The 25,603-nt window shown below is 41.6% G+C and overlaps 1 protein-coding gene across 5 annotated transcripts in view; it reads left to right on the top strand.

Moving 5' to 3' along the window:
- LOC125768170 (neurotrimin-like) overlaps positions 1-25,603 on the top strand; it is an 80,257-nt gene that overhangs the window by 47,019 nt on the left and 7,635 nt on the right. For all 5 annotated transcript variants that reach the window (XM_049435497.1, XM_049435499.1, XM_049435495.1 and 2 more), the window contains exon 3: positions 22,945-23,184. In XM_049435497.1, coding sequence (XP_049291454.1) covers positions 22,945-23,184 — 240 coding nt within the window. The remainder of the gene's footprint in view (positions 1-22,944; positions 23,185-25,603) is intronic.

Genomic DNA, 25,603 nt, shown 5'->3' with positions numbered 1-25,603 from the left:
CCGCCCATTGGGATGATGATGCCCTTTAGCAGCTTCATCAGCCTCTCATTACCCACAGTGACCTTGTCAACATTGGAGTACGTTGATTGTTTGTTGATTTTTGAAAATTCCCAACCACACAATCTACTTCTCCTTTACTCGAGCGGAAGCACCTTGGTGGATGTATCACCGTGACGGTGATTCCAATCTTTTGACATCTTACAGCTGCAGAAACTGCAAACCAAGATGCATCTCATATCCGGTAAACCTTTCGGGCGGATGTGTCTTCTCCATCTCCCACTTGGAATTCAAGCAGGCAAACGAGATTCAAGCAGTTGCATGGGGCGTATCTAAAATGCCACTTCTTACGCCACAAACGCCGACTTCCAACGGATCTTATCCAAAAACGTTAGTTTTTGTGTTTTCGTTTTGGGGGCGAGATGGGAGGGAAAAGGAAAAATATTTATCATATTTTCGTGATTTGTTGTAACGAATATTTCGTTAGCGTCGACTTTCACCCCGAACTCCACACTTGTTCTCTCCAAAGGAAATATTTCAAACTTCTTTCCCCGCTTCGAGCTGGATGATGAAACGATATTTCCCAGTGTGTTTTTTTTAAGTTGTCCAATTTAACTCTGACTCTAGTTCTCGTTCACAACATGTGCTTGTTTGGCCTTCGGGTGGAGTCAGTTGCATGTCAACTCGTCAGATGCGTCGGAAAGCATGAGATCTGCCGATCTGCCAGTACCCTTTGCAGGGTTCAGGGAGCGCCTGAATACACCATGGGAGGTCGTAGTGTAAGATGTATCGCTGCGATTTCCCTCCACTATTGGAGGTGATTTGTTAACTCTTCCGACACAGCGAGATGCCGGCCACGGCGAGTTGATACACCCCAAAGATGCAGTATTGTGCAATGTGTCTCAAAATGCATTTGCTGTTAGACTGTGAAAATGAGATACAAATGGGAGGATTTAAGTCTGTTATGACAAGACATTTTTAGGGGAGCACGATCGATTATGTTTTTAATTTACGTAAATAAAAGCCTCCTTTTGAGGCACCGGTATTTGCTGATGGTTTGTGTGCAGAACTTTGCCAAAATAAATCAACCTTAACAAAAGCAAGCAAACTGTACGACCTACCCCCGGGGAAAGAGGCGCACGTAGACATCCTCCAAAGTTCCGTACCAATTTGTCAACAACGCTTCGTTCCAAGTCCTGTCGTATTGTCGCTTCTTGGCAACAGTTTCCTGCCTTTGGTTAAGGTTATGCAAATATTGCGTTACCGTCAATGAACCGTCACATCACCGTCGCCCTTTTTCGAAGACGATGATGGTATCTATCGGGCTAGGTTTTCTAGGTTGCGTAGTCAACGCATAAAAGCGTGCTCCGTGCCCGTATCTAATGACCATATGGCAAGACAAACACACGAACACCGCTCGTTACCGCTAGCGTGTTTTCGGAACAATAATCAATAAAAAGTTTTGTCAATTGTTAGGTTAGGTTGTATTTTGGCAGACTTGTAGGGTTATTTCCATTGTTAGTAAGAATGGATCGAAGAGACTAAATAAACCATGTGCCTAAAAGGTGTTAAAGTAAACTTGAACAAAACTTGTTCTGTCTTCCATAGTAGAGTTCGAAGAATTGCCAAATATATCTCAAAATATGCCTAAAACTAGTTGGAAAGGCATGTACGTAATACGTTGTTCATGCTCAGAAACAGTGTAAATGTGCATTGTCTCATTACTGACAACATCCCACTGGAGTTAACCTAACAAAACGGTTCTCCCTTTGTTTGGATTCGTTGGAGCGCCAATCCGTTTGGGTGATGTCCAAAACTTTTAACTCATCGACCGCTCCCGAATTTTACCTGTCCTGTGTAGTCTAATATGGAATGGCTCCTATTACAAGTAAGAGCATAGCTGCACGGCTCTCTTCAGAAGCACTCCAGCACGTGTTTGGTCGGTTAAATGACTTACATTATTGATCGGTCTGGGTTGTGTGTTGTTTGTTCGGGTTGATCTGCAGCGTACATCTTTTGGGCGATGGACGGAATCGTGCCCCTTTCCGTCAGTTCGTTCAACAAAACCTGAGAAAAAAAACGTGGTAACGAAGATGGAAGGGCGGTGCTGGTAGGTTTACGATGAAGTGGTTAGGCATTTTGAACACTGTCAATATTGAGGTTCGTACCACCGATTGTCATGGCGGTCGTGTCCGGCGGGACTGCAGTCCCGGTCACTAACCGGGATTCCGTGGGTTCTTGGCGTTTCGTTCCCATCTTTCGCCGTTGTTTTCTAGCCCCCCGTCTTCGGAGGTCAATAACGTGTACGTGATCGTGTACACAACATTCGTATGCATCAAACGATCGGTGGCCGGTTGGGATGGTGTTTGAACTGTTTGAAACGTACCCCAAGAACTCCCGGCGAATAGACGACTACACTTCACACATGATCGGCGTTCGATGAGCGTTCGATTTACTTGCTGTGAATCGTTCATCGCATGCGAAGAATTTCCCATAGCGTTTATTTCATTAGGGCACAGCGAAAGAGCTCATAGAGGAAAAAAATGACAAATATGTCAAACAACCATTCCATGCTAAGACACTGAATGACGATTGGCGATTAGCGGCAGGCGGATGGTATTCACAGATTGTGACATTCCAACGCTATCGCAATTGGGAATTTACATGGCGCATAACACACATTACCGTACTGGTAAAGAGAAACATTCCGATCACGTTTATGCTAAAATGCGTTAGAAAATGGAATGGAAATGGGCCATGACATAAAAAAGTGGAGAGCCAGAAGTATTGTTGGTTGGGTTTGCAAAAATGATTTAATTCAGTAGTTAGTTTTCAATTCTTATCGATGAGGTAATGTTTCATACCGTAAAATATAATTACAAAGCAGTACGAAACGAATGACTCGAAAAACAAATATTATCAGTTCTTTTTTTTACCAAACGCTCACATACGTAATTGATTGATCGAATTGTCCAGACTTATCAGCTGCTGGGTGAGCATGAATGGCATCAGACCTATGGCACTATCTGGTTACATCGTCCATCACCGTCTCCAGGGTATTGGCAATATTTGTTCAGCTAGTTTTCTATGCAATACACATTTGACGCTAGTTTCCATCGTACGTGCGGATGTTGATAAGCAAGCTGATGTTGTTGGCCAAACAATGTCAACGGTGCTGACAGTTACAGGGGTCTATCAATTGCGATAGATGGGAATGATTTTACACCTCACGTGCTCATCATAACAAGCGAACCTCGCGGTTCCCCGTACACGGATGAGTTGAGCTGCTAACTTTGTAACTTTAAAAAGGTGACATTGTTGGGTACAACCCACACAGCGTAATTTAGACAGAGCAAGGGCAAAGGTTTCTGATTTCGTTAACAACAATGACCGACGACGTAAAGGAAGCTCCAAAACTCAACACTACACAACAACAACTAGACGCTTTGTGTCATCTTGATTACGCACGTCCCACAACTCTGAACATCTCCCCTTCAGTTAAGCTCCATTAATAACCCTGTTAATCAATTAGACCGAACGAGAGAAGTTCTTGACACCTTCGATCATAATCTTCATTGAAAGCGTTCGTCAACATCGACATCCCCAAATATCACTGTACCAAACGGCGACAAACCAATGGGTCGTGGATGGTGGTCAGAAAAAAGAAGGTAAGTCCAGCAAATGGGATCCACGCTTCGTGTCGTTGCTTGCCGTACATGGAGCCGGCGTCGTCTTCATAATACCGACGCCGCTCATAATCGGGACCCATTAGGGCAATAAATGGGCAGCAAATAGCTTCGCACGATCTTGGCACGATCTTTCGTCCGCTTGGGTATGGTGAAGGGTGCAACCGGTTTTAGTTTTGTTTTGTTATGCTTTCTCTCTTTGCGGCTTTCCCAGACCTTTGGAGTGAAAAAAACTGTTCGCACCCTCTCCATACGTTTTACGGCGGTCTGGGATGGGGAGCTTGCCTGGGGGGAATGTCTGATGAACGCGAGTCAGCAGCCAGCCAGCTGGTAACATTTCGTGGATCTTTGAACCTAGGCTGCACATTCTACTAAGGCTCGTTCTCCACAGGGTGAGGTAATAGGGCGTTTTGTTTAAATGATCGATGGATGAATAGATCTTCCGCCTGGGTTGCTCCAGTAGGTAGCCAACAACACGATGAACCCTATATCATTCTCTCCCCCAAAGGCTATGGGAAAGGTCTGGATTCTTTGGAGCGCAATGCCACATCGTAGACCTATCGAACGTAGACCTGGATGGTTCATAAAGCGCGCGATTTAAATACATTACAATCTCAAGATCACTATATTCCGGAAGAAACCAACGAAGGGGGAACTCTGATGAAGATCTCGTGCTAGCCAAGATCGACGATGCCATTGTATGGTAGGCACTGTTTGACTAGGGAAGCAAATTAACCTTCGCCAGCACAGACCTTTTCCCGAGTCTACCGTTAACTCCGTGCATTAATTGCTGGATAAACTAGCGGGAAATTGTGGCGGGAAGGTTAGCTGCGATACCAGATGCCAGATTACTTGAGGTTATTCATGGGCGCATTATGATATCATACACTGAACATTGTTGTAAAGTGGTGCGATTTGCAAACTAAATAAGCTAAGACTATCATCGTGCATGGGGCACAACTAAAACAGGAAATGCGTTCCAACATTGAAGATAGCTCCAAAATTTATCGACTATTCTTGATTTCCCGAAATGATCTTCTATCTAGATACCAGAAAAGCAACAGCTTAGATTGTGTTTGTTTCATCTAAAATATGTAAAGTCACGAATTCTTCCAATTTCCACCAGCAGCACATATTTGGAATATTCATCGATATGGTCAGAAACGCTTGAAGTATGATTGATCGGCCTCCGGAGAGAAAACGGCCGAAGGTAGAAATCAAAACAGGAACGAATAACATTTTCCAACACTCAACCCCTTTTCACGGAGAAGATTATTCGTGTTTTGATTACAAACATCGCTTCTTAATCGTGTCTCACACGTTACCAGGTCCGACTTAGCTCCACTCCCATTACCACCTGGGGTCGCTCCAATGTATTGATCTTGAACCTTTTTCTATGCCTTCTGTTTGTGTTATTGGAACATGATTTTCTTTCAAACTCGGTGTGCTCTTATCGTACGAAAAAAAAACGTGCAACTGCCACAGGGTGCAGTTGCAACGAACTTTCCCCCATTCAGCATTGGAGCTTCAATAGCTGGAAGAAGTAATTGAAGATTTCGTTCCAATGAATATTTGAATGCAATAAAACTACTTGAACAAATGGTGCTCTTTGGAGCGCTGGAGGTAAAATATAGAAACACAGTCGAGACTGGACTTTCCCCCCAAAGAAAAAAAGGGAAGCTATCAATCCAATGGGAATGGTTAGAATGGAATTTCCACGAATTAGAGAAATACTTGAAAGTCTAATAATAATTTTTCATTTGTACGCCATCATTCTATTTCTTCCCGGTCCCCATAACGGCTCCAATCTTCTTCAAATCCAAATGCCAGGTTTATTTTCCACTTGGATCTTCCGTCTTGCGACCTATCGCGTCCCGTGCACCAATCCCCATTTGCTTCCATGATCCACTCAAGACCAACCACCCTCGTTATGATCGATTACTTTAACGGGAGCGGAAGGTATCGCTCGTACGATTTGGTCTGGGAGGTTCGTTTTATTTCGTTTTCCAACTCCTCCAAATTAAATAGGCGCTGAGCGTTGGTTTTTTTTCTTCCTCCTGTGGAGGAGGTTTAGCATCGTCCAACACTACACGCTGCGGGGCCAAGGGGCCATGACCGTTGTGTTGTGCTGAATATTATGGAGCGCGCGCCCGCGTTCGCTTACACGCGAGTCCCAAACTTTGAATGAAGTGGACGGTGAGTTGGTATTACTTCTTAACTCGCCCCTGAGCTGCCGCTAATCTCGACAGGCACATATCGAGGTGAAAGAGAGCACGACAGCTTAAGGTCTATCGAGACCGAGATTTTTGGACGTTCGACAGTCGATGGCTTACGTCATCGGAAGCGATGTAAAGCAATGTTTCGAGGTTCTTTCCGCGTTTTTTGGGGCATATTTTTAGCATATACTCCTACCAAAAAAAAAACTTGACAGCCGAACCCTGTTCTGAAGCTGGTCGACCGGTTCATACACACCAGCTGATTCTGGCGTCTCCAAACGAGCGGATCGCGTAAAATCTGACGTTGCACATAATGCACTCGATTCTCGACTTGAATTATTACCTCAACCCTGATGCCGCGAGGGGGAGGGCGGCCATCGTTTCTAATCTGGTTGGAACGAGTTGGTCTCGTTTGTAAATGTTGCTCCATTTAACTGAAAACTGCCATCAGTCACGTCAACTGCCGCTTCCCTGATGGGTTGATGTTGTAATCGGACTGTACGCGGAACATCACGTAACCTTCCGAAAAGGAGGCAAAAAGTTTGAACTTAACACTTTTCGGAGAGAATGAATGGATAACGCTCGATAGCACGCCTGGTGTGGAATAGGATTCAAATGATTGCTTCATTTATGGCCTTTATTGGGGATGCCTTGCTCATGAAGATTTACAAAGTTTACCCTACAAAAGTCGTAACTCTCTTTGAGTGGTGCGGAGAGTAATAAAATTCTTGCAAAACAGCACGTTCTAGAGAATGTGTATTGAGAAGAACTTTTGAAAGAGCTGCGTAAACCCGTTCCTGTTTTATGTTTGAAAAAATCTGCACAAAAATAATACTAAACTGTGTCGTTTTATCGGGCAATTCGTTTTAAGCATTGCGCCATACATCAAGGAATAGCTGCAACAAACCAGCTTATGTTAGCTTCAATAAATTTCACTACCAAAAACCTTTCCATCTTCTTATCGATAAGACCAGCAATGACTTTCTGTGCAATTCGATCGAGCATGTATGCTACCGGCAGTAAAACAGTCGGCTTGCTGTCCGCCTGCGTTTCAACTTGGCAATGACCTGACCACCTAAACCACCGACCCATACGCTGTTAAAATTGCACCCAGGCAATACATCGCCTGGTCCAATATCCAGGCTAGACTCAGTCGCAATACTGACGTCCCGCGTTGGTCAAGGCTAAAAGCCATCAGGCGCCAGATCCATATATTCCGGCACAAAAATATACAGGACACAGGTTCGCCTAGTTGGCAGCGGCAACCAAAACAATCCTCACCCCTCCAAAAAGGGAGAGTCGGAAAATCGATAAGACTAAAAGGCAATGTTTTTCAATGAATATATGTAGAAAACGGTATAGAGATATCATGCCACTGCCCCATATCCAGCGTAACGCTATGGCCGATAACTATAAATATAATATTTTCCGCAGTCGTCGAACGTTACCGCTCGGGACGTTTTTTGGGGACGAAGTTTTCGGGTGGTCGGGCTGAAATATGAGTTCGCGTATTCACTTGCCGAAAGCGGGAATATTTTTTTCTCCCTCTTCAATTTTACTCTGCAGTGGAAATGGCTCCGAAATGGCCGATTATGCATGGACATGTACAGGGCACTACTGACACACGATATAGTTTTCCCTTTGCGCACACCATCGACGGAGATTTTCCTTCCATGGTTTGGATTTTTCTACCCCTCGTTTGAATGCGGGACACATTTTCACCAGGCAGTGATTCCCCTTTTTATGCCGAAAGTAGTTCAAAAAAAAATAGTACTACAATAAAGCAGTATCGTTGTGTGTATGCATGCGTAAGTTTTGCGATATGGTCTTGTTTTGTGATGTTCTTTTCCAGTGACGTACGGCTGCTAAATTTTTCCTTTATTCATTTACTTCTTCTGTGTTCCATGTTGTTTTTCCTCAACGCTTTTAACACTATTCTTGCGATAAGGGGAACAGTTCGACGATGGAGTCTTTGTAGTTCGATGTGAGGTGGTTGTTGAAAAACTATGACACTACTTGTCTCCCAAGGGGAGTACCTCCTATGTTGAAGAATCAATTTATGAAACACTTTTACTCGCACACTAAAGTGAAGAACTCAGAATAAAAAAAAAGGTTGAAGAACACTAGCACGTGAGAAAACTCTAGTACAAAAGCTTGATTGTCATGTACGAAACGGAATAAAAACTTCTTTTTTCGTATATTGTGAGCTTGTTTGTTGAAACCATTCTTTGCATACACTATAATAAATATGAGCATGCCAAGAAAACTATTCACCTGAAGCTTAACACTTGATTTTTATTTTTCTTTCTCACTCTTCAGTATTTTTGGTAATTTTAAATCCCAGCTTATGGGTGCGTTTCAATGGCGCCATCGAAGGTTTTAGTTTTCCCCACAAATGCATTTTCCACTTTGCGGAGAATCCTTTCAACTGTCGCGCACAGTTTCGGTTGTTTTTCTTGCCCGAAGCAAAGACTTAGATTGGAATGAGGTTCAGGAATGAGCTCATCGAAATTTCGATGGCCTTGGAAATGAGGAAGCAGCTACCGGACGACAGGCAATGAAACGTGATTTGCCAAACTTTTGCAATTGCAATTAAGCTGAGTGAAATTAAAACTACTAATAAAAGCCATCATGTCCTTAGCACAACCACTATCGGCTTCCCTAATACAATTTTTCGCTAGAACAACCTCCAAACTACATAAAGATGAAATAACTTGCCCTGCTACACATGCATGACGCATTCGCCCCATTCGTTCCATCTGGCTGAGTGGCTGTTGGTGATGAATTACGAATTGACTTCCATTTTGCCAATACGTCTGCCGCACAGATGAAGACACAGAGCATTATCAAATCGCAATCGCGTCCCTTATGGGATGCGCCACATGTGGCCACATGGCAGTGCCGCGCGAATGATACTGACCGAGTTGCGAGCTGTCATCGGACGTCGAAATATACCGCCCTAACAGCTTCATCGGCAGCGTTCTGAGTTCTTCACGCTATAATGGTTGTGAAATAGTGTGTTAAGGGGGGGTTGGAGAAAAAGTGTGTTTCCCATTCCATGCACGATTTTTTTTTCGCCATACTTGAAGTCTGCATCCCAACGAAATGGAACAAAGAAATCTCTTCCGATGGACAACGAGTCTGTCTCGGAATGCTCGTTTGCTTCGGTGTGCCGTTTTTCCGCCTTTCCGGGTGCGGGAAATTTGAACAGCATAGCGTCGTACCAAGGCCATGATGACCCGATGGTGGTTAGATTTATGTTTGTCAAACATAGGCCGACCTCCCGAAATCCCTTGTGGAAACGGTGCGTGTGGCACAATTCGGCAGCGAAGCGTATTGCTCTCGTGAACAAATATTTAGACGTTACGTTATTTGGCGGGGAAAGGCTTTTGTGTTGATCGATTGCTTAGGACTCCAATCGATGGATTGGAGAAGTTGAGTATGAAGTCAGTTCTGGTCTTTAATTATTGGAATTTGGTCCTGCAATTTAAGATACAATTTTTAAGTCATACGTCATTGATATATAATACTCTGTGTGCCTCTTAAAGCATACTTAAGAAACGTTGCCCTAATAGTATAAGAAGATTCTTAAAAGGAACCCTTTTTGCACGCGTTGCATTAACCACATTCTACGTATAATTTCCTTTCTTTGACAAAGAAAAAAACACATCACAAAGAAAGGCACTTCCATACCCAAAACGCTTAGAGATTTTCATCAACAAAACGCTCGGGAACGCTTAGGAAAACTGGACGATAAATTATTCAATACTGCACTTTCGTGATTTTGAAATTTCCTTTTCCACATAATGGGGGAAAAACGGAACAAAAGCGTGGTAAGTCAAGTAAAAAAATATATATAATAGAAAATTACCATACACTACGATAAGGAAACCCTGAAAAGGGGTTTGCCCTATTGCTGTGAGAAGAAACTATTTTTTTTTCAATTCACTTCGTTTGCATTCTGCTATAGCTTGTCACTGAAGCAAAACCGTCCGCTACAGTACAACATTATTCGTGCGAAGAAAAGGAAGCCAGACACCGTAGTGTTCGCTAGGCACTAGGAATAAAATATTACATTGGGAGTGGAAAATGACGTCCTCGGCGTCGTTGAGTCATCGCTGCAGAAGGACAACCAACCATTGCTTTTGTGTGGCCTGATTCAACACAAAGGTGTTATTTGAGACGGTTCTGTTGGAGGTAGGTTTAGAGTTTTCCACCTTCCAGCCAAGATGTTGATAATTTCTGCGTCCCGAGCTTTGCCATTTTCGATTCCGATACCTCACGCCAACCATCCCCAAAAGCCATCAAGAACCAGTTATTGCGATCGATTGGTTGATACTATCTCCCGTGTAGGCATTCTTGTGTTTTACCTCACGCCTGACTCGCGGCACGGCACGGCAGATATAAATTTCACCCGATTCCACCCGAACACGACGCATGTTCCGCTAAAGATAAACCAAGGCGTGGAGTTCCTTCAGCAAGGAGTGGTTCGTTTTGAACGCATTTGCTCTAGTAGCTTAGTGCACAGTGCTGCGTGATGCGAAGTGAAGCGAACTCCGTCAACCTCCAAGCTTCAGTCTTGGGACGTCAGCACGAGAACAGGAAAATCGCCATGTGGAAGACCGGAACGAAGCAACCTTCCATATCGCGCGAACGAGCGGTAAACATTACGTGGTAATCATCGCCGAGTGGAAAATTGTGTAAATGTGGCTCGTTAGAAACAAGAGTCAGAGAAATGCGAATAAAACAGAACAAACACACAAATGGTGCACATTTCTTGCTGTGAAATAACGCAGCCAAATAGTGATAGAAAAGAACATCAAGCAGGTCGAAGCAAGAAGAGAGACCTCACCAACAACACAACGAATGGTGACAATTAACACCGGTGGCACAATAATCCCGAGACTTGCACAACGGAACGCTGGGCGCATTTGCTGTGTGTCCCAGTTGTACGTTTAGCTATGCTAGAGGAAATATAAGAGGTTCACCAGCATGTAGCTCATGTAACGCAAAACAACAAAAAACCCAGAACCACAAAAGAACGGCTCATAAGCTAGCGTTTTAAACGTGCTCCTGTGTCCGGTCCGGATGGATTAGAGAGCAGGATGGTGTGAAATGTGTACACCGTCTCGAAGTCCACTGGACATGGTGAAGTACTTCTGTGGTAAAACAAAACTCCACGGTCAACAACAAAAGCTATTAAATGAAATTCGTTTGAAGAATTTGTCGGACGTGATCATACAGTAACTAGCCGCTTTTTAATGAGGTGATGAAAGTATCGCTGAAACAGTAGCAGATTATAGCAATGCGAATAACTGCGAGTGCCTATTGAAGATTAAGGCTATCGTTAAGAACTTCTTAAAGAAAAAAAAAATATCTTCAAGTCAAAAGCCAACACGAAGGTTTAAGAAGCGTGAGAAACTGGCAAATAAATTCTACTCCGGATTAATAAAAATGTGTTTAGGGCAAGTTAGCAGAAAACAGATAATGCCTCCAGGCACGAAACACTTAATGCTCAATTCGGAGTACCATCGAATGGGGTAATAAACGTAAGCGACGAACTCGGCGAATCTTATACTGAGAATCTCCTATTATCTGTGAGGAACTTCGGAGGTACCTGAGCTTCCCTTAGTAAAACACTATATTGGGTTTTATTGGGACCGCTAAGATCTCAAGATATTCGAAAACGGCAACTCAGGCCATATCTTCCTCTAATTGAGAAAAACATATCGAAATTTGGGTTAACATAGCGAAGGAAGTGAGCAAATCTCGAAGGACTCCAGTATTCCAAGCAGAACTATTGTTCAACTTCGATTAAAGTTCCTTTGCTTGTTGATATGAAATTTGTTGAGGACATGAAATAAGTCTCCAAAAGCCTGAAAAAGCCTTGGACATTACACAGATCTTTGAAGGAACCATAAGTTTTGAACTGGAGTTGCTGGAACTGGTACTGTGTTACGTTATATACGTTAGACCAACTCTGCACAGCAATTTTAAAATTCGAACTTCAGAAATATTAATCCAATATTTAATAACCTTGAATTGAGATTGAGTTCTTATAAGATACCGAATCAAAAAAATAAAATGATATTAAATAGACTTATTGTGAGGTTTAACAAAAGAATTACACCACCTCAACGCTAGCAACTGGTGATGAATCTGGTTTCCGTATGTTGTACTCCACTATACGTCATGTTACATTATTCTGGCGCACGTTGTGTACATCGTCCACACCGCATCCAACACATTGAACACTTTTGCACGTCCACGAGGATGCCTTTCCATGGAAGTGATGAAAAATGTCTTCATATCGTTATCATTATGATTAATCCTGTAAGCGCACTCTCCATTTTCCAAACACTTCCGGCCGCACTCCATCATTTCCATCCGACAAGCAGTATACAGCATACGCTCACGTAGCGCCCGATACAGCTCGGCGATTCACCCATCTACTCTTGCTCTTCGGTTTGTTGGACCGTTGCCAACGTTCGGCCCATCCGTGGGCGATCAGGGAAGCTTACGTAAAATCATAAAAGCGCTTTGGCGACTTTACCACGGATTGGTGGGCAGCAGAGCGTGAAAAAGGCAAGTGTGCTAGAGCGCACAAGGAAGCACAAGTGGAAGTAAAATGCAACAACAGTGACCTATTTACGCGACGCAATGGCGACAACTTGCCTCAGATGATTCCCTCCCGCCTTCCTGTAGGAAGAAGTTGGTTTTTTTGCTCCCTCGTACTGGAAAATGATGCCATTTTTCATCATCGTTTGCGTCGGGATGTCTAGCGAATTGGAACGGTTGCCAAGTGGATGCCGCACGGTATGGGAAGCTGTAACATCAATATTGTTTCTTAAAAGTGTCACTTATGGATCGGCCTTAATTGATGGATAATTGTTTCCATCCAGGGGTTAGCATCGCATCATCATTCTGACCATTACTTTTGGTTGAGATTGTATCATTCACCGTGAAATAAATTAGTTTTTTTTATAGACATGATCTGTTCGGTCCCTTATGGTCATCCATTAATGTTTTTAATTTACTTACTGTATTGTAAAGGGTTTCGTTTTTATTTTACTTTTACGACATCGGCATCGGGACCCAATTTTTGTCCTTTGAGTTGGGTGCGTGTATTTTTTTTGTATCACTCCCGATTTTAACCATTTCTGGTCGTATTCGCCAGTAAAAAAATGTCATTTAAAATATCTGTTAATTGATTTCTACCATCCAAACAAATAAAAAACAACGAAATATTCACATCAAACTCTAGCGATCGATTCGGGTTTCCTGCTTCCCGTGCAAAGCAGTTCCTATCCATCCGGAAAGCATCAACAACAAAGCCACCGAGAGCAAGCAACCATAAACTTCCGGATCATAATTTCCCGCTTTTTCGGTACTGTTTGGCGAGAGCCTACTGCTTCGTTTACACCCCTTGGCCAACCACTGTAAGTGACATAGCATGCAACAACAGTGAAAGAGAAAAAAATACAAACGATAATAAAAAAGTGTTCTAGCAAAAGTTTGGATACTATACTAAAAAGAAGGTGGGGAGAGCTTCTGTTGCCGCATTTACTTTTCCTCTCTCCTGGGCAAAAGGTTTTCCGGTGACGATCATAAAATCGTTTATCAGAACCACACGAATCAAATTAACCTAAATACGCCAGTCGGCAAACACGGCACATTGTGTTCGGTGTTTGAGGTTAGGTGTTCTGTCAGCGTGTTTGACCTTTTATTTTATTCCTGGTTCAGGTCGTTGCAGTTACCAGAGTTCTAAACTATTCCCACCATTCAAAGCTCCAAGTGCCATTCTGTGGAAGGTAGAAGATGTACATTTCCCTAGAATTCTCGTTTCCTTTCGACGAAGAGAATAATAGAAAGCACCAGTAGTTGGAACCGCACACGAATTGGCACTACTCAATAGAAACCATAAGGCAAAAGGGGGGGAAAAATCGCATTACAAAAAGGACGAGATTTATTTCTTCTTGCAATCTTTTTGCCTACAATAGCATTTGCTATTACCCGGAACAGGTTGTAACATGTACTCCTACTTCTGTATACTGGAGCACAAAGACGGAGCAACGAACAAAATGGATGCCCAAGATAGTGTTGTGTGGGAGTTGTGGAGCATAAAGGATCGTAAAATTGGAGAAAGTCCTAGTGGTACTTCTTTCGTGCATGCAAAGCTTAGATTTATGATCCACAACTTCTTCCTGCACGATATTGGGAAATGGACACATTGGTCGATAAAAAGGTAACAGGAAAAAAAACACTGATCCAGCAATTGATTTCATGTGTACACACAAGTGTAAAAATATGATATTGTGATTTATTGGAACCGTTTGACACACGACAGTGAACATAAATCACTGTACGAATGTGTTGCACAGTTGTATGTCTTAATCATGAGGCGATATATTTATTACGATTTGATTATGGAACTAGTATTGCGTAACCTTCACTTATTCTGCTGCATATTAGTGTAGTTTGACATACGCTAATTGACAGCTATTACTAATAACACCAGCTAACCTTGTACTTCATTTATTTGGGTTGCATAATAATATTCTAACAAAATTACTCTTATGAATCCAACTTTACTCAACTTATCCGAGTGTTAGTGATGGTAAATGATAATCCAACTTAATGCCTCCTGAATCAATCGATACACCTAAAACAAGGCTTTCATCGCGATGGCGTTAACGTGAAAAAATGCTGGAACTTTCCGCTCGTTACCACACTCCGCACCTTCTAACAAGCGTACATACCCGTCCTGTCAAACCAAATCTGCAAGCGATCCGTGAAAATGTGTGTCACGACAGCTACAGGTCCGTTGGAAGCTTCTGTCTCCATTCCGGACACGATTCATGCTCAGCGAAACGCAACCAAATGTGCTGAGCCTGGTCGCATTCGCTGTCATAAAGCGATTATGTTGTTCCTATACAACCATCCGTCTGCCGGCGTGCCGGAGAGCGAACGTATGCAACGTTGATGTCATCGTCCAGCTGCTTCTGGATGGTGCATGCGCGCCGAATCAAAGAAATGGCCCTTTGCCACAGCCCGAACCTCCAAAGCGATCGATGAATGGGCACCACTCTTTGGTCGTGATCGTGACGCGAACCATGCACACAATTCCACAAGCGCAATTGGTGCTGCGAAGCTGCAAAAAAAAACCTGCGAAGCTTATTTCGCACGAACGGAAATTGCTCCCTTAGGGCTACCCCTGATGGATCCAGCACGTACCGGAGCTAGTTGGCTGGTTTGACGAAAGGTTCGGGTTCCATTGTTTCACAATGATGTTTCGTTGCTGGCATTTCTGCCGGAGGGTTTGTTCATCACAAAAACCACGATTTAGTGCATGATATTGGGTTTGAGGTTGAATCAAAACCGTTGAAAAGGTTGATAATGAGCACGTTTTGACTAACAAATGGTTTTTGGTTTTTAGCAAAAATAAATGTGCTGAACTGGTACTGAAGATCCTATTTTAGAAGGGATATTTAAACAATTTAATTAAATTAATTAAATAAATTAATATTAAAAATATTAATTTCGGGTAAAACCCCTACTGTTGCATTGATCAAATTAATTGTACAAATATTTTAAAAATTATTTTTTAAGCTGCATAATTGAGGATCGACATTTATGTTTCAATATTTTCTTTTTTCTATTAAATACAAATCAAAATTTTCAAAAAAAAAAACAATTAATTAAATACTTCAAATTGAAATATTTTATTCTGGAACATGACACACGTAGACGTACAGTGGTGGTCAAAGTAATAGCAATGGTGTAACTGTATTTCAAAATTTTAACAGTATATTGTATTACATATTCCGAGCTAGGAGGATTACTCACACGTGGAAAAAGATATTTTTAAATATCGAAAATTTCTAAAAGAAATCCTGGGTCCATGAGTCTATTTGACACATGGAGGTTTGGGCGATAATACCTCTTCTCGGGGCTTCAATTTAAAAATATAAATTCTAATAGAAATTTGCTTTTTGATGGTAACAGCACTCATATTTGGAGACGTATCGATTAATCGATCCAAATTAACTTTAAGCCTTTAAGTCTTAAGAGAAGTGCAACGTTTGTGATCGCAATTCTGTCACTTTCGTAAAGCGCTTCTTGGTGGACCATTGTTTGTATAACTAACTGAAAATATGGTATTGAAACTTAAAAAAGAATTATTTTAGTCGAGATCATCCAGGAAAAAGAAAATTTTCACGTTTCGGAGAAGGAATTGTATTTTGTATTGTAGCTTAAAATACCAATAATAAGCAATACGATCTAGCCATTAAAATTATTAAAATAATGTACAACATCAGTACCAACACTGCCATTCTATTGATCACAGCTGTAGTTATGTTTGATTTTGCCAATCATCTTATCAGCGCAAACTATTCTTGATGTAAACAGCAACTACTTCCTAGAAACACAACATCCATGTTGATTTATGTACACATCATCAGTAGCGATCTCAGCAAACGTGAAAGACAAATCCAACAACGTGTGCCAATTCCATTGCCCGCGATGTACTAACGGTCTTTTGCGAATAGTAAAATCGAACAAAATTCCATACGAACCAGACTAAAGCTACAGAAAGATACAGGCGCGTGCCATCGAACGAGTTTTGTTTCGATTAATAATTCATTACATCTTACCCGTAGCGAAACGACCCGTTAGACAGTCGGCGATGTCGTTGACAGCCCAAGAGCAGTGGCACGATTTCCGCGTCCCCATTGAATGGCTTCCAGTGTCGGTACGGCACAATCAGTGCCACGATTTCAGGTTTGGCTCACGGGACCAATTGACAATTATATCGTACCGTGTGCCCGTTGGCGATAGTTACAGCGATCCAGAACAATTTTACCGATCAACTCTGTTTATTCTGTCGCGACTGTTTGCTTTTGTGCGACATGTACGACACACAGTGTGAAACAATGAGGCTCACGGTGCAGTTTGGCTTCCGGGTCTAATTAATTTGCAATCATCTTAGATCGGGGAATCTCATTTCGAATGCAACCGCAACCGCAGGCGATAGCATAAATTGGAAACCCGATCACTAATGGGAGTTTATCCAGGCTTTCACGGGAATAATTTTCCGATGTCCATTTCCTTAATCCGTACATTAGCCAAATGAACTGCGGCGATGTGGTGTCACACACAAGATTGCTGAACCAAATTTCGGGTAGGTTAATTAAGAGCTCATAATTCTTCCACCCACAAACCCCCCCGGACGCGATCCCCCTTTCGGTTCAGTGTGCATTGCCCAAAAGTTGATACAAAAAGCAATAAACGACTTTTCATTTCTGGCCCGGATTTACAACATTCGGCACGTAAACGATGGTGGAGGGTTAGATTTTTCGGATGTTGTGTTTACACTTCAGTTACAATTTAACAACCAAACCATGTAAGGGGTGGCATGGTAATTTTTGATAGTTTGTGAACAATGGTTACGCATTCATACTTGTGCTCGGCGGGTGTGACGAAATGGGCCAGTATGTCACACTAATGACAAACTGGTACAGTTTAGTTTTTAGGGTGGATATAATGTGTGCCTCATAAATCATTAACCCCAGTATGCAACGTGTCATAGATACGGTTCTAAAATGTATTGAAGTTATAATGAAGAACAAAGTTGCTTTATATTACTTTACTTCTGTTTCAAAAAAATCTTAGTAGTTATGTATTTTTTTTTATTTCTTCATTTTTTATATTTGTTTATCTTTCTCTTGAGCTATTTACTCATATCGAAGTCATTAAATTATTTGTTTTATTGCAAAACATTTGCTTATCAAACCATCGCACAATAATTAATTGCATCATTTCATTTGATTAAATAAATATTTTTCTTACTTTTCATTTCCGGAAATATTACGTTTTGTTTACCGTTCCATGATGACCCAGTAAACGAAACACACGCACAGCAAAAAAGAAAAACCCAAAACCGACTGCGTGAGAATATCTCAAGTGCGCTCTTCCTCCATTCATGGTGACGTCTACTACGCACCGTCAGCACTCTTCAATCACGTCCGTAAAAAAAAAACAAACAAGGACATCGTTTACTTTTCCGTTTAGCTACTCCACGGGAAAGTACACAAATAAAGCTTTTAAAAAAATACACACACACACACACAGGCCCTTTCACACATCCAATCATTTCAATAAGACACCATTATCAAGATGAGACAGAGAGTAGCGAGAAAGAAAGAAAAAAAAGCACACACTTCTATCATTGCCATCAGTGAACAAACCATTGGGGGCAGCGAAATGGAAACAAAAACATCGTTACCGCCTGGTGCGATCTTGCCATACCAACATCATTCATTGATCGATGGAGATTGGACGAACGAGCGACGACGCATCCGCTGCATCCGAGTGCATCGTCATGTTGGGGATTGGAAATTAAATAATGGAAGAAGATGGTGCGATAATGAACCGATGGAGGGCAGTGTGGTCGGTGTGTGTGAGAGGAAGAATAAGGATGACAAAGTGCAGTAAAGATGTTCAATGTTGTTAACAAATTTGCATCCGTAGCAAAACACGTCGTGTGATCGACAGGACAGTGTGATGAGAAAAAAAAGTTGTTGCAATGATTTTTTAATTAAAAAACCAACAAATATCAATCAAATTAATGTGGTTTTAAACTTAAACCTATTTTTTAAAGTAGATAATAAATTGTTTAAATAAATATAAGGTTTGCTCAATAATTAAGTCGCTTGATCAAAGGAGCAAAATGCAAAAAAGCAACGGGTGTTGACACAGTTTGTCTTAAAGGCGGGAAAGAAAGACGAGGAAAAAAGCAGCAAACATGATAAATAAACTGACCAACGATTGCACACTATGCTACACGTTCCGGTGTTATTATTATGTTTTTCCCTCCTCCCGACATACACAACCGGTCTCGAAGGCTACTATGGAGCGCAACAACAACAAAAACCTGTACCGTGTCGCATCATCACTTTAACGTTGCACCAACTGCAACTATCGATGCACTGCGTTGTGCATCTGGTGGTGCAGCTTTAACATCCGGCCAGTTCCATCAGTAAGACCTCCGGCGTTGACATTTAGTTAGCAATAGCCAACAACAATGGCAACAACGGGGACGAAGCATGATGAAAAGACGAAAAAAAATGAGCAACAAAATGCCGTCATCATTCTTCGTTCGTTATTGCCAAGCTGCCTGTTTTCCACCGTCAATACCCACCTCGGAAAGGTCAAGTGAATACCGGGCATGGTGGTGGTGGTGGTTTTGCATTTGTTTTTTTTTATCTTTTCTCCTTGCTGTTACCTCAAAAAGCTAAAACTATCCGAAACTGAAATGACAATGAAATCCATAAAAAAGGCAGAGAACCTACCCCACCAGGATACTAAAAACAACACCCAACAAACGTTCGTATGGAAGCGAACTGGGTGAAAAAATTGGGATCCACAGAGAAGAAGAGAAAAAAAGCAAGACTCAGTCACACTGTTCGGCAGGAGGTCGCCTATATGGCGCTGGTATGCCGATCACACACGGTATGAAGGACGAAAACACATCCTGTGGAGTGTTTTTTATTGTGTTTCACTTTTTTTTCTTGTGTTCCCTGCGGCATACAGCACGTGGTTGGTTTTTGGGGCACTCCTGGCGTCTTTCTGGCCGGTCGGGATGGTGCTATGCGTTTGGTAAATTTAACCCCCGAGGGTTAGTCATCGCTGGATTGGCGAAATAACAATGTGACTGGAAAGGATATTTCCATTGGTCGAAAGCAGTAACACTACTGTTAGTACTAGGGGCTACTAACAAAAAAAAAACACGACAAAAATGACAGCTGTCAAACAATCAAGATAACGTATTTTTATAGCAAATCTTTTTTTATGGCAAAAAAACTTTTTTCTATAAAACTGTCAAAAAAACTCCATCTGACTATAAATTTATCCCACCGTGCGATGACACCGGTCAACCAGCCGTATAAAAGGGAAGTTGTCTTATCATCAACTATCGAACACTCCCTCCGGTGTGAGGAAAAACACCGAACCCGAAACCTTGCCGAATAAATCGGATAAGTCCTCCGGAACAGGCGTCCGAGTAATGACCCTTATTCCCTATTGTTTCGGAGACCCCCAACCAACGGTTGACATGTTATCGGACGTAACGGAATCGGAACTTGAAATGATAAATTTGCTCATATTTGTCAAAAACCATTCCAAAAGGAAACTTTTACACGTCGGTAGTAAACCTCGATTCGGCGCCAAACCGTACCAGAAAGCTCGTTCCCGTTCGTTTGGTGTGCGACAATTGAAAAGCAACAGAAAGAAGACAAAAAAATCAAACATCCCCTTAAGCTTTACCGTTTGTTTCATCGAGATGGAAGGTTCCCGGTGGTGTCATACGTGTTACTTTTGGTTCATCGAATCCCGTTGCGAAAGGAATAGAAAAAAAAAACAAAATAAGGCGCATATAGCGGACAGATATCTGACGCCATCCGTGGTAGGTTGAACAGTTTTCGGCCCAACTGTACCATCTTACACTGCAACTGAAGCATACAAACGGATAACCGATTCGTCATGGTCTCCAACCATTGTTAATATCCCTTGGAAGTGGCCCGGGATGGATATGAGGGTGCGCGCTTATTACAAGCACTGGTACACGGTTTTAATGAGTAACATACTTTCTTTCCGTGTCCTTTTGTTGCCGGGGGGATCACCGGTGCTGGTGTTGGAAACAATTTAAGTACGTGCACTGCCTGTAAACCACCGGAGTTTGACGAGCCATTCAATTCTAATCGTTTGCCAAATGTGAATGAACAAGACCTGAAACACGGGAACGTGCCGGGAAGCGTAATACGCAAAATAATCCATCTTGCCCACAACCGATACTGGTCCCAAAAGAAATGTTGAAGTCATCTGGATGACTCACATTCATTCAAAAGTACGAATGAGGGGAGTTTGGTTTAGTTTTGCTTACTCACGACATTGCTCGTTCATTATGTCATTGAGGTACAGAATGCATAACTCGTGCTTAGCGAAATGTTAACATATTCAAGCAAGGTGTAAAATGTTAAAAACCATCATAAAATACTGTATAAATATTGATTTCATATTAAGCTATCCAAAAACTACCAAAAACTAACGAACCGAAACATGAAACAGCATAAAACAAGAGACAATTAAAATCACCAAAAAACTTATCGTAAGCGTCATTTGTGACCCGGTTTTGCATAACCGTGTTAAAAGTGTTGGCCAAAAAAGGATTAGTGTGTCCCACCATGATGGTTACACCATCGGCCGGTCGCTACTCAGTTAGTCCTCCGGTGACGTTTGGAGTGTAACAATTCCGTTCCCTAATTGGAACCGAAGGCATCGAAACAAATGCTCGTTTTGAGGGTACCTTCTGTACCGTCCATTCGTTTTAGGAAAGGCTTTGGTTTTAATGACACGTTTGTGCCGGTTTTGTCACTTTCGTTTTCGGACCTGGTGGACACTTTCATGTCACTCGACACACTGCCACAAAAGAGCTCTCAACTCTTGATCGATTGTAGTACGGGTTTTGTACTCAGATCACATTCGACTGCAGTTGTGAGTAACTTTCGTCACTTTTATTTAAACACTCGTAGCCCTTGGAGGGTAATAAATGATGAAGACCAGCATTAAACAGCACGTTCCGGACACGATCGTCATGTACCGGAGGAAAAGACAAGCGATTTGTGTGAGAAGGGATCGCTTGCATTCATGCACGATTAAGCGCCAAGTGTTCATGCATATTACAAAGCAACAGGCACCGTTGGTTATGTTAATCAACCGATTACTAACAACTGGAATGAAACCTATCGAAAGGAAAAGAAGGGAAAAGAAGAGAAAAAAACGATGATTAGGCCATCAACTACGACAATCTTGCAGTATGAGATCTGCGATATTAACACATTAGTGGCATCAGAAGAATTCGATCGCTATGAAGGGAATGGAATGTGACTAATGGCGAACAAATAGAAATGCTTCACTTCATTTCTTTCAGCTATTTTTGCCATTCAGCAGCGTCTGCTGAATGAATGATTGTGTTTCATTCCATTGCAAGCCACATCATTACCACCAATCCGTGAAGTGGGTAATCAACGTGCTCTCGAACATGAAAGTATGAATCAAAATCACTGATGATCGCAAATTCCTCGACCGAAATAAGACTTTTTGTATAGCTCTATCTAGCGGGTGGTAGGGGAACTATTTAATGAACCATCTACAGTTGGTGCTAATCGACGCTAGATGACAGGAAACGATTTAACAAGTTTGTTTTGCAACTCTTTTTTTATCTGTCTTGGTTTTTGTTTTATGTAATTGTACTGAAGTTTAGGAAACTAAAAGGAACATTGATTTATTCGACAATGTCCCAATCATTTAGTGTTTATTTTTGTTTATTTGAAGAAGATATCATCGTGTTTTTCTGTAATCAACATTCTTCCCGTAAACCTTTTGCCCTGACATGATAACAGCCTCTATTCAATCACTAATAATTTGTCACTGTTAGAATCCCATAACCGTGTGGTTGTAACATCACCAAAAGAATGCGATAAAAGCTAATAAATGCTCAATTGTTTTTTCATCGCACCACAATTACGAGTCGGCAAGAGGGTTCGTACCCAATCTGACCATTGCTTCCTTGTCGGTCGGTGTCTCTCGACAAATGTAATAAATAGTTTTATTACCAACGAGCCCGTTTCGGGCGGTCGAAATGAAAACCACGACACCACGGGTATGATCATTCCGTCCTTCATGTTCCAAACAAAAACCGACACATTAGGCAAGAATGTATGGGAACACATTGTAGTTAACGTGTGTTTCTTCCTATACTAGCGATTGCGTGTAACGTCATCGCCAATTCGTGACACTGTTATTTTATCGCATTTACAGATGAAGGGCAACACCGAACGGGTAAAACGATGTGTATTGAGCGCATTTACAAAATTAACCTTCCATTTTCAAACAAACATTGAGCTGAAATATACCCTTCGAGTTGGACGTACCCCCTACATAAGCGTTAGATATTAATATTACTTTGTACGTTCCTTACTTCACAGCACTGCCACAGTCGAGTATAAGCGTATCGAAGGAGCAGCGCAACAAACCGGAAGCGGTTGAAAATCCGGGCGATGACTACAACGATGATTACGATGATGACGAGGATGTGCCATCGCAGGAAAAGCCGGAGATCAGTGACAATGCGCTGCTGGGGACGAATCTGCTGACCAAGGACTATATCGAACAGGCACGGGCAAGCGAACAGGTTACGCTCAAATGCCAAGTCAGCAATCCAACAAGTAAGTGTTTGTTTTGCAATTAGTTCAAATTTTTATATGTTTAATGCTGTTTAAATTTAAATTTTTTTTTTGTGGTATGATAATAATATTCAAAGGGGTAAATATTTAGGGGAAGATAAATATAAAATCTTTTAAATTAAAAATTTTAGCAGTAGGAGATAAACACAAATTATAAAAATTATGAATAAAAATATACCCAAGTCCCTTCATTGTTTTAAATATTCATATAAGGTAAGAATTCGTCCTTATCTTCCTTCAAACCGGTAATGGCGGATCAAGCACCTTGGAAGACCAAGACGGAATAGGTATTGGGAGGGTCCCTACCAAGACAAAACTGTTGACTTTTGGGGGTTGGAGAAGCAATTTTACTTGAGTTTTGTGGCAAAATTTTGTGTTTGAACCTTACACGAAATACGTGACATTTTGCATTTACTTACCCGTGTAAACGATAGTTTATACGCAGGACACTTTATTTTCATAAACCATGCGAAAAGCACTTTACTTCGGAAGACAAGACTTCTTCTTTGCGGCCACTTTGCTTTTATGCACATTCATTTTTTTTCACATTCACACTCACTGCCTTTCCGGCCACATTTTACGCGCAACAAGCTAATCACGAATTTACGCAATAAGCTCACTGATTAAAAGACTTCACTTTTTTCACCACAAAACAACAAATCACGCCAAAGAAACAACCATTTTTTTCCTGTGCACGAAGGCAAAAACACACTTTAATGCACTTTGGCACATTTCAAACACCACACTTGCCTAAAAATTTTCTCATTTTTCACGAATTAAGCGAATCACGAATTTAATCACGAAAAAATACCAAAATTAATTTACCAAAGAACAACAACCAACACTTTCTGTGCACTTTCCACAACATGTACAGAAACATGTTTTTTTTTAATTTTAATTTTTTTTTAATTTTTATTTTTTTTTCCTAAGGTAGCACGGAGGCTACGAATAAAAAACCAATCGCCGCATGGCATGGTTTTATGACAAAACAGGTTTTCAAAATGCACTAACACAAATGCAAATTTTTGGTAAGCTTAGTACACGCATTGGTTTGAAAAATGTGCTTACTCTCATACATATTCTTCTTTCGCTCACACTTACTAACAAGAGCGTACGCTGACACAAACCCAAGCCGACGCCGCCATCAATCTGAACGCGTGCATATCACATTTTCACTGTTTAATATCACAAAAAACACACGAATTGTTGTACTAACTATTGTTTTTATGCAATAAGATCCTCAAGGATCACTTTTTAACACCAAACAACAACTTTTTGCCGCATTTTTTTATGTACAAAGGAAGGACGCCGCACTACCGAAAGCTCTAGTAAGTGTAATGTATTGCGGTCCGATCGCTACTGATCCCAATTGCTCCTGTTCTCACTATCATGATCTCGTTATCACGACACACCTACACAACGATAATTAGCGAAGCTGCCGCCAGGTGTCATCTCTCGCATCTTATTCTTTCACACACTCTTTGCTCTCGAATTCCGTTCTTACATTTATGACATGGAAAATGTCACTTTTTAACAACATAAAACACAACACTCTTTGAAAAAAATGCACTGTACTACAAATTCTTCTCATTTACTTGCTTAGTAGACGCATAATACACGCACTGATTGCAAATTTCTTTAATTTCACACGTTCTTCAAGTCCTCCCTGACTGCCAGTCAGATGGATTCGTCTCGTATCTTCTTGAAATGATTTGAAACACTTTCATCGAATCCTTTCTGTCAGCTTAACGGAATGTTTTCTCAATCCATCATTTCACTCGGGGACCTCTTGGGATCTTCACAAAAAAACCGGAGAATCCTTTTCACTGTGGGAAATTTCGTTGGCTTTGTTTGTGTTTAGGCTACCTTGACCATTCGCAAGGATTTTTTTTTTCATTTTGTTATTCTGCTGCTGAATGGCCAAGGATTACTCATCCTTCAGCATTCAAAGCCCACCGTGTTTGTGCTACCGCGTGAAACAAACCGGAACGTGACCCGTGTGCTGAACGTTGCCAACCGGCCAACGAATCACTTTTCGACGACGGAAACACACACAGCCCGTGATTGCTCACAGTGACGTTGTTACATGTGGTGCTGAGCATATGCAAAGCTGCATTTCGATCAAACCAGCGTATGCAAATCGTTTCATGCCTTCCAGACCAGATGGAAGAGAGAAAAAACATCCCTAAGGAAAAGCCCTAGGGATGGAGGTTCCTGTCTGCCGCTGACATGATCGTCGATAATCCATTGATGGAGTGTTTGCCGTTTCGATGGACGAGAAAATCTTTCTCGGAAACATATTTCTTTAACCGGTATGCCTTCCGAATGACCGTATTTCATTCAACCTTCCAGCGATGCAGGACATTGTTGTACCGTATCGGTTTTGTCGAATCGAATTGTA

The sequence above is a fragment of the Anopheles funestus genome, chromosome 3RL, assembly GCF_943734845.2.
Source record: "Anopheles funestus chromosome 3RL, idAnoFuneDA-416_04, whole genome shotgun sequence".
Taxonomy (NCBI): domain Eukaryota; kingdom Metazoa; phylum Arthropoda; class Insecta; order Diptera; family Culicidae; genus Anopheles; species Anopheles funestus.
This window is presented reverse-complemented; position numbering and strand designations above follow the sequence as displayed.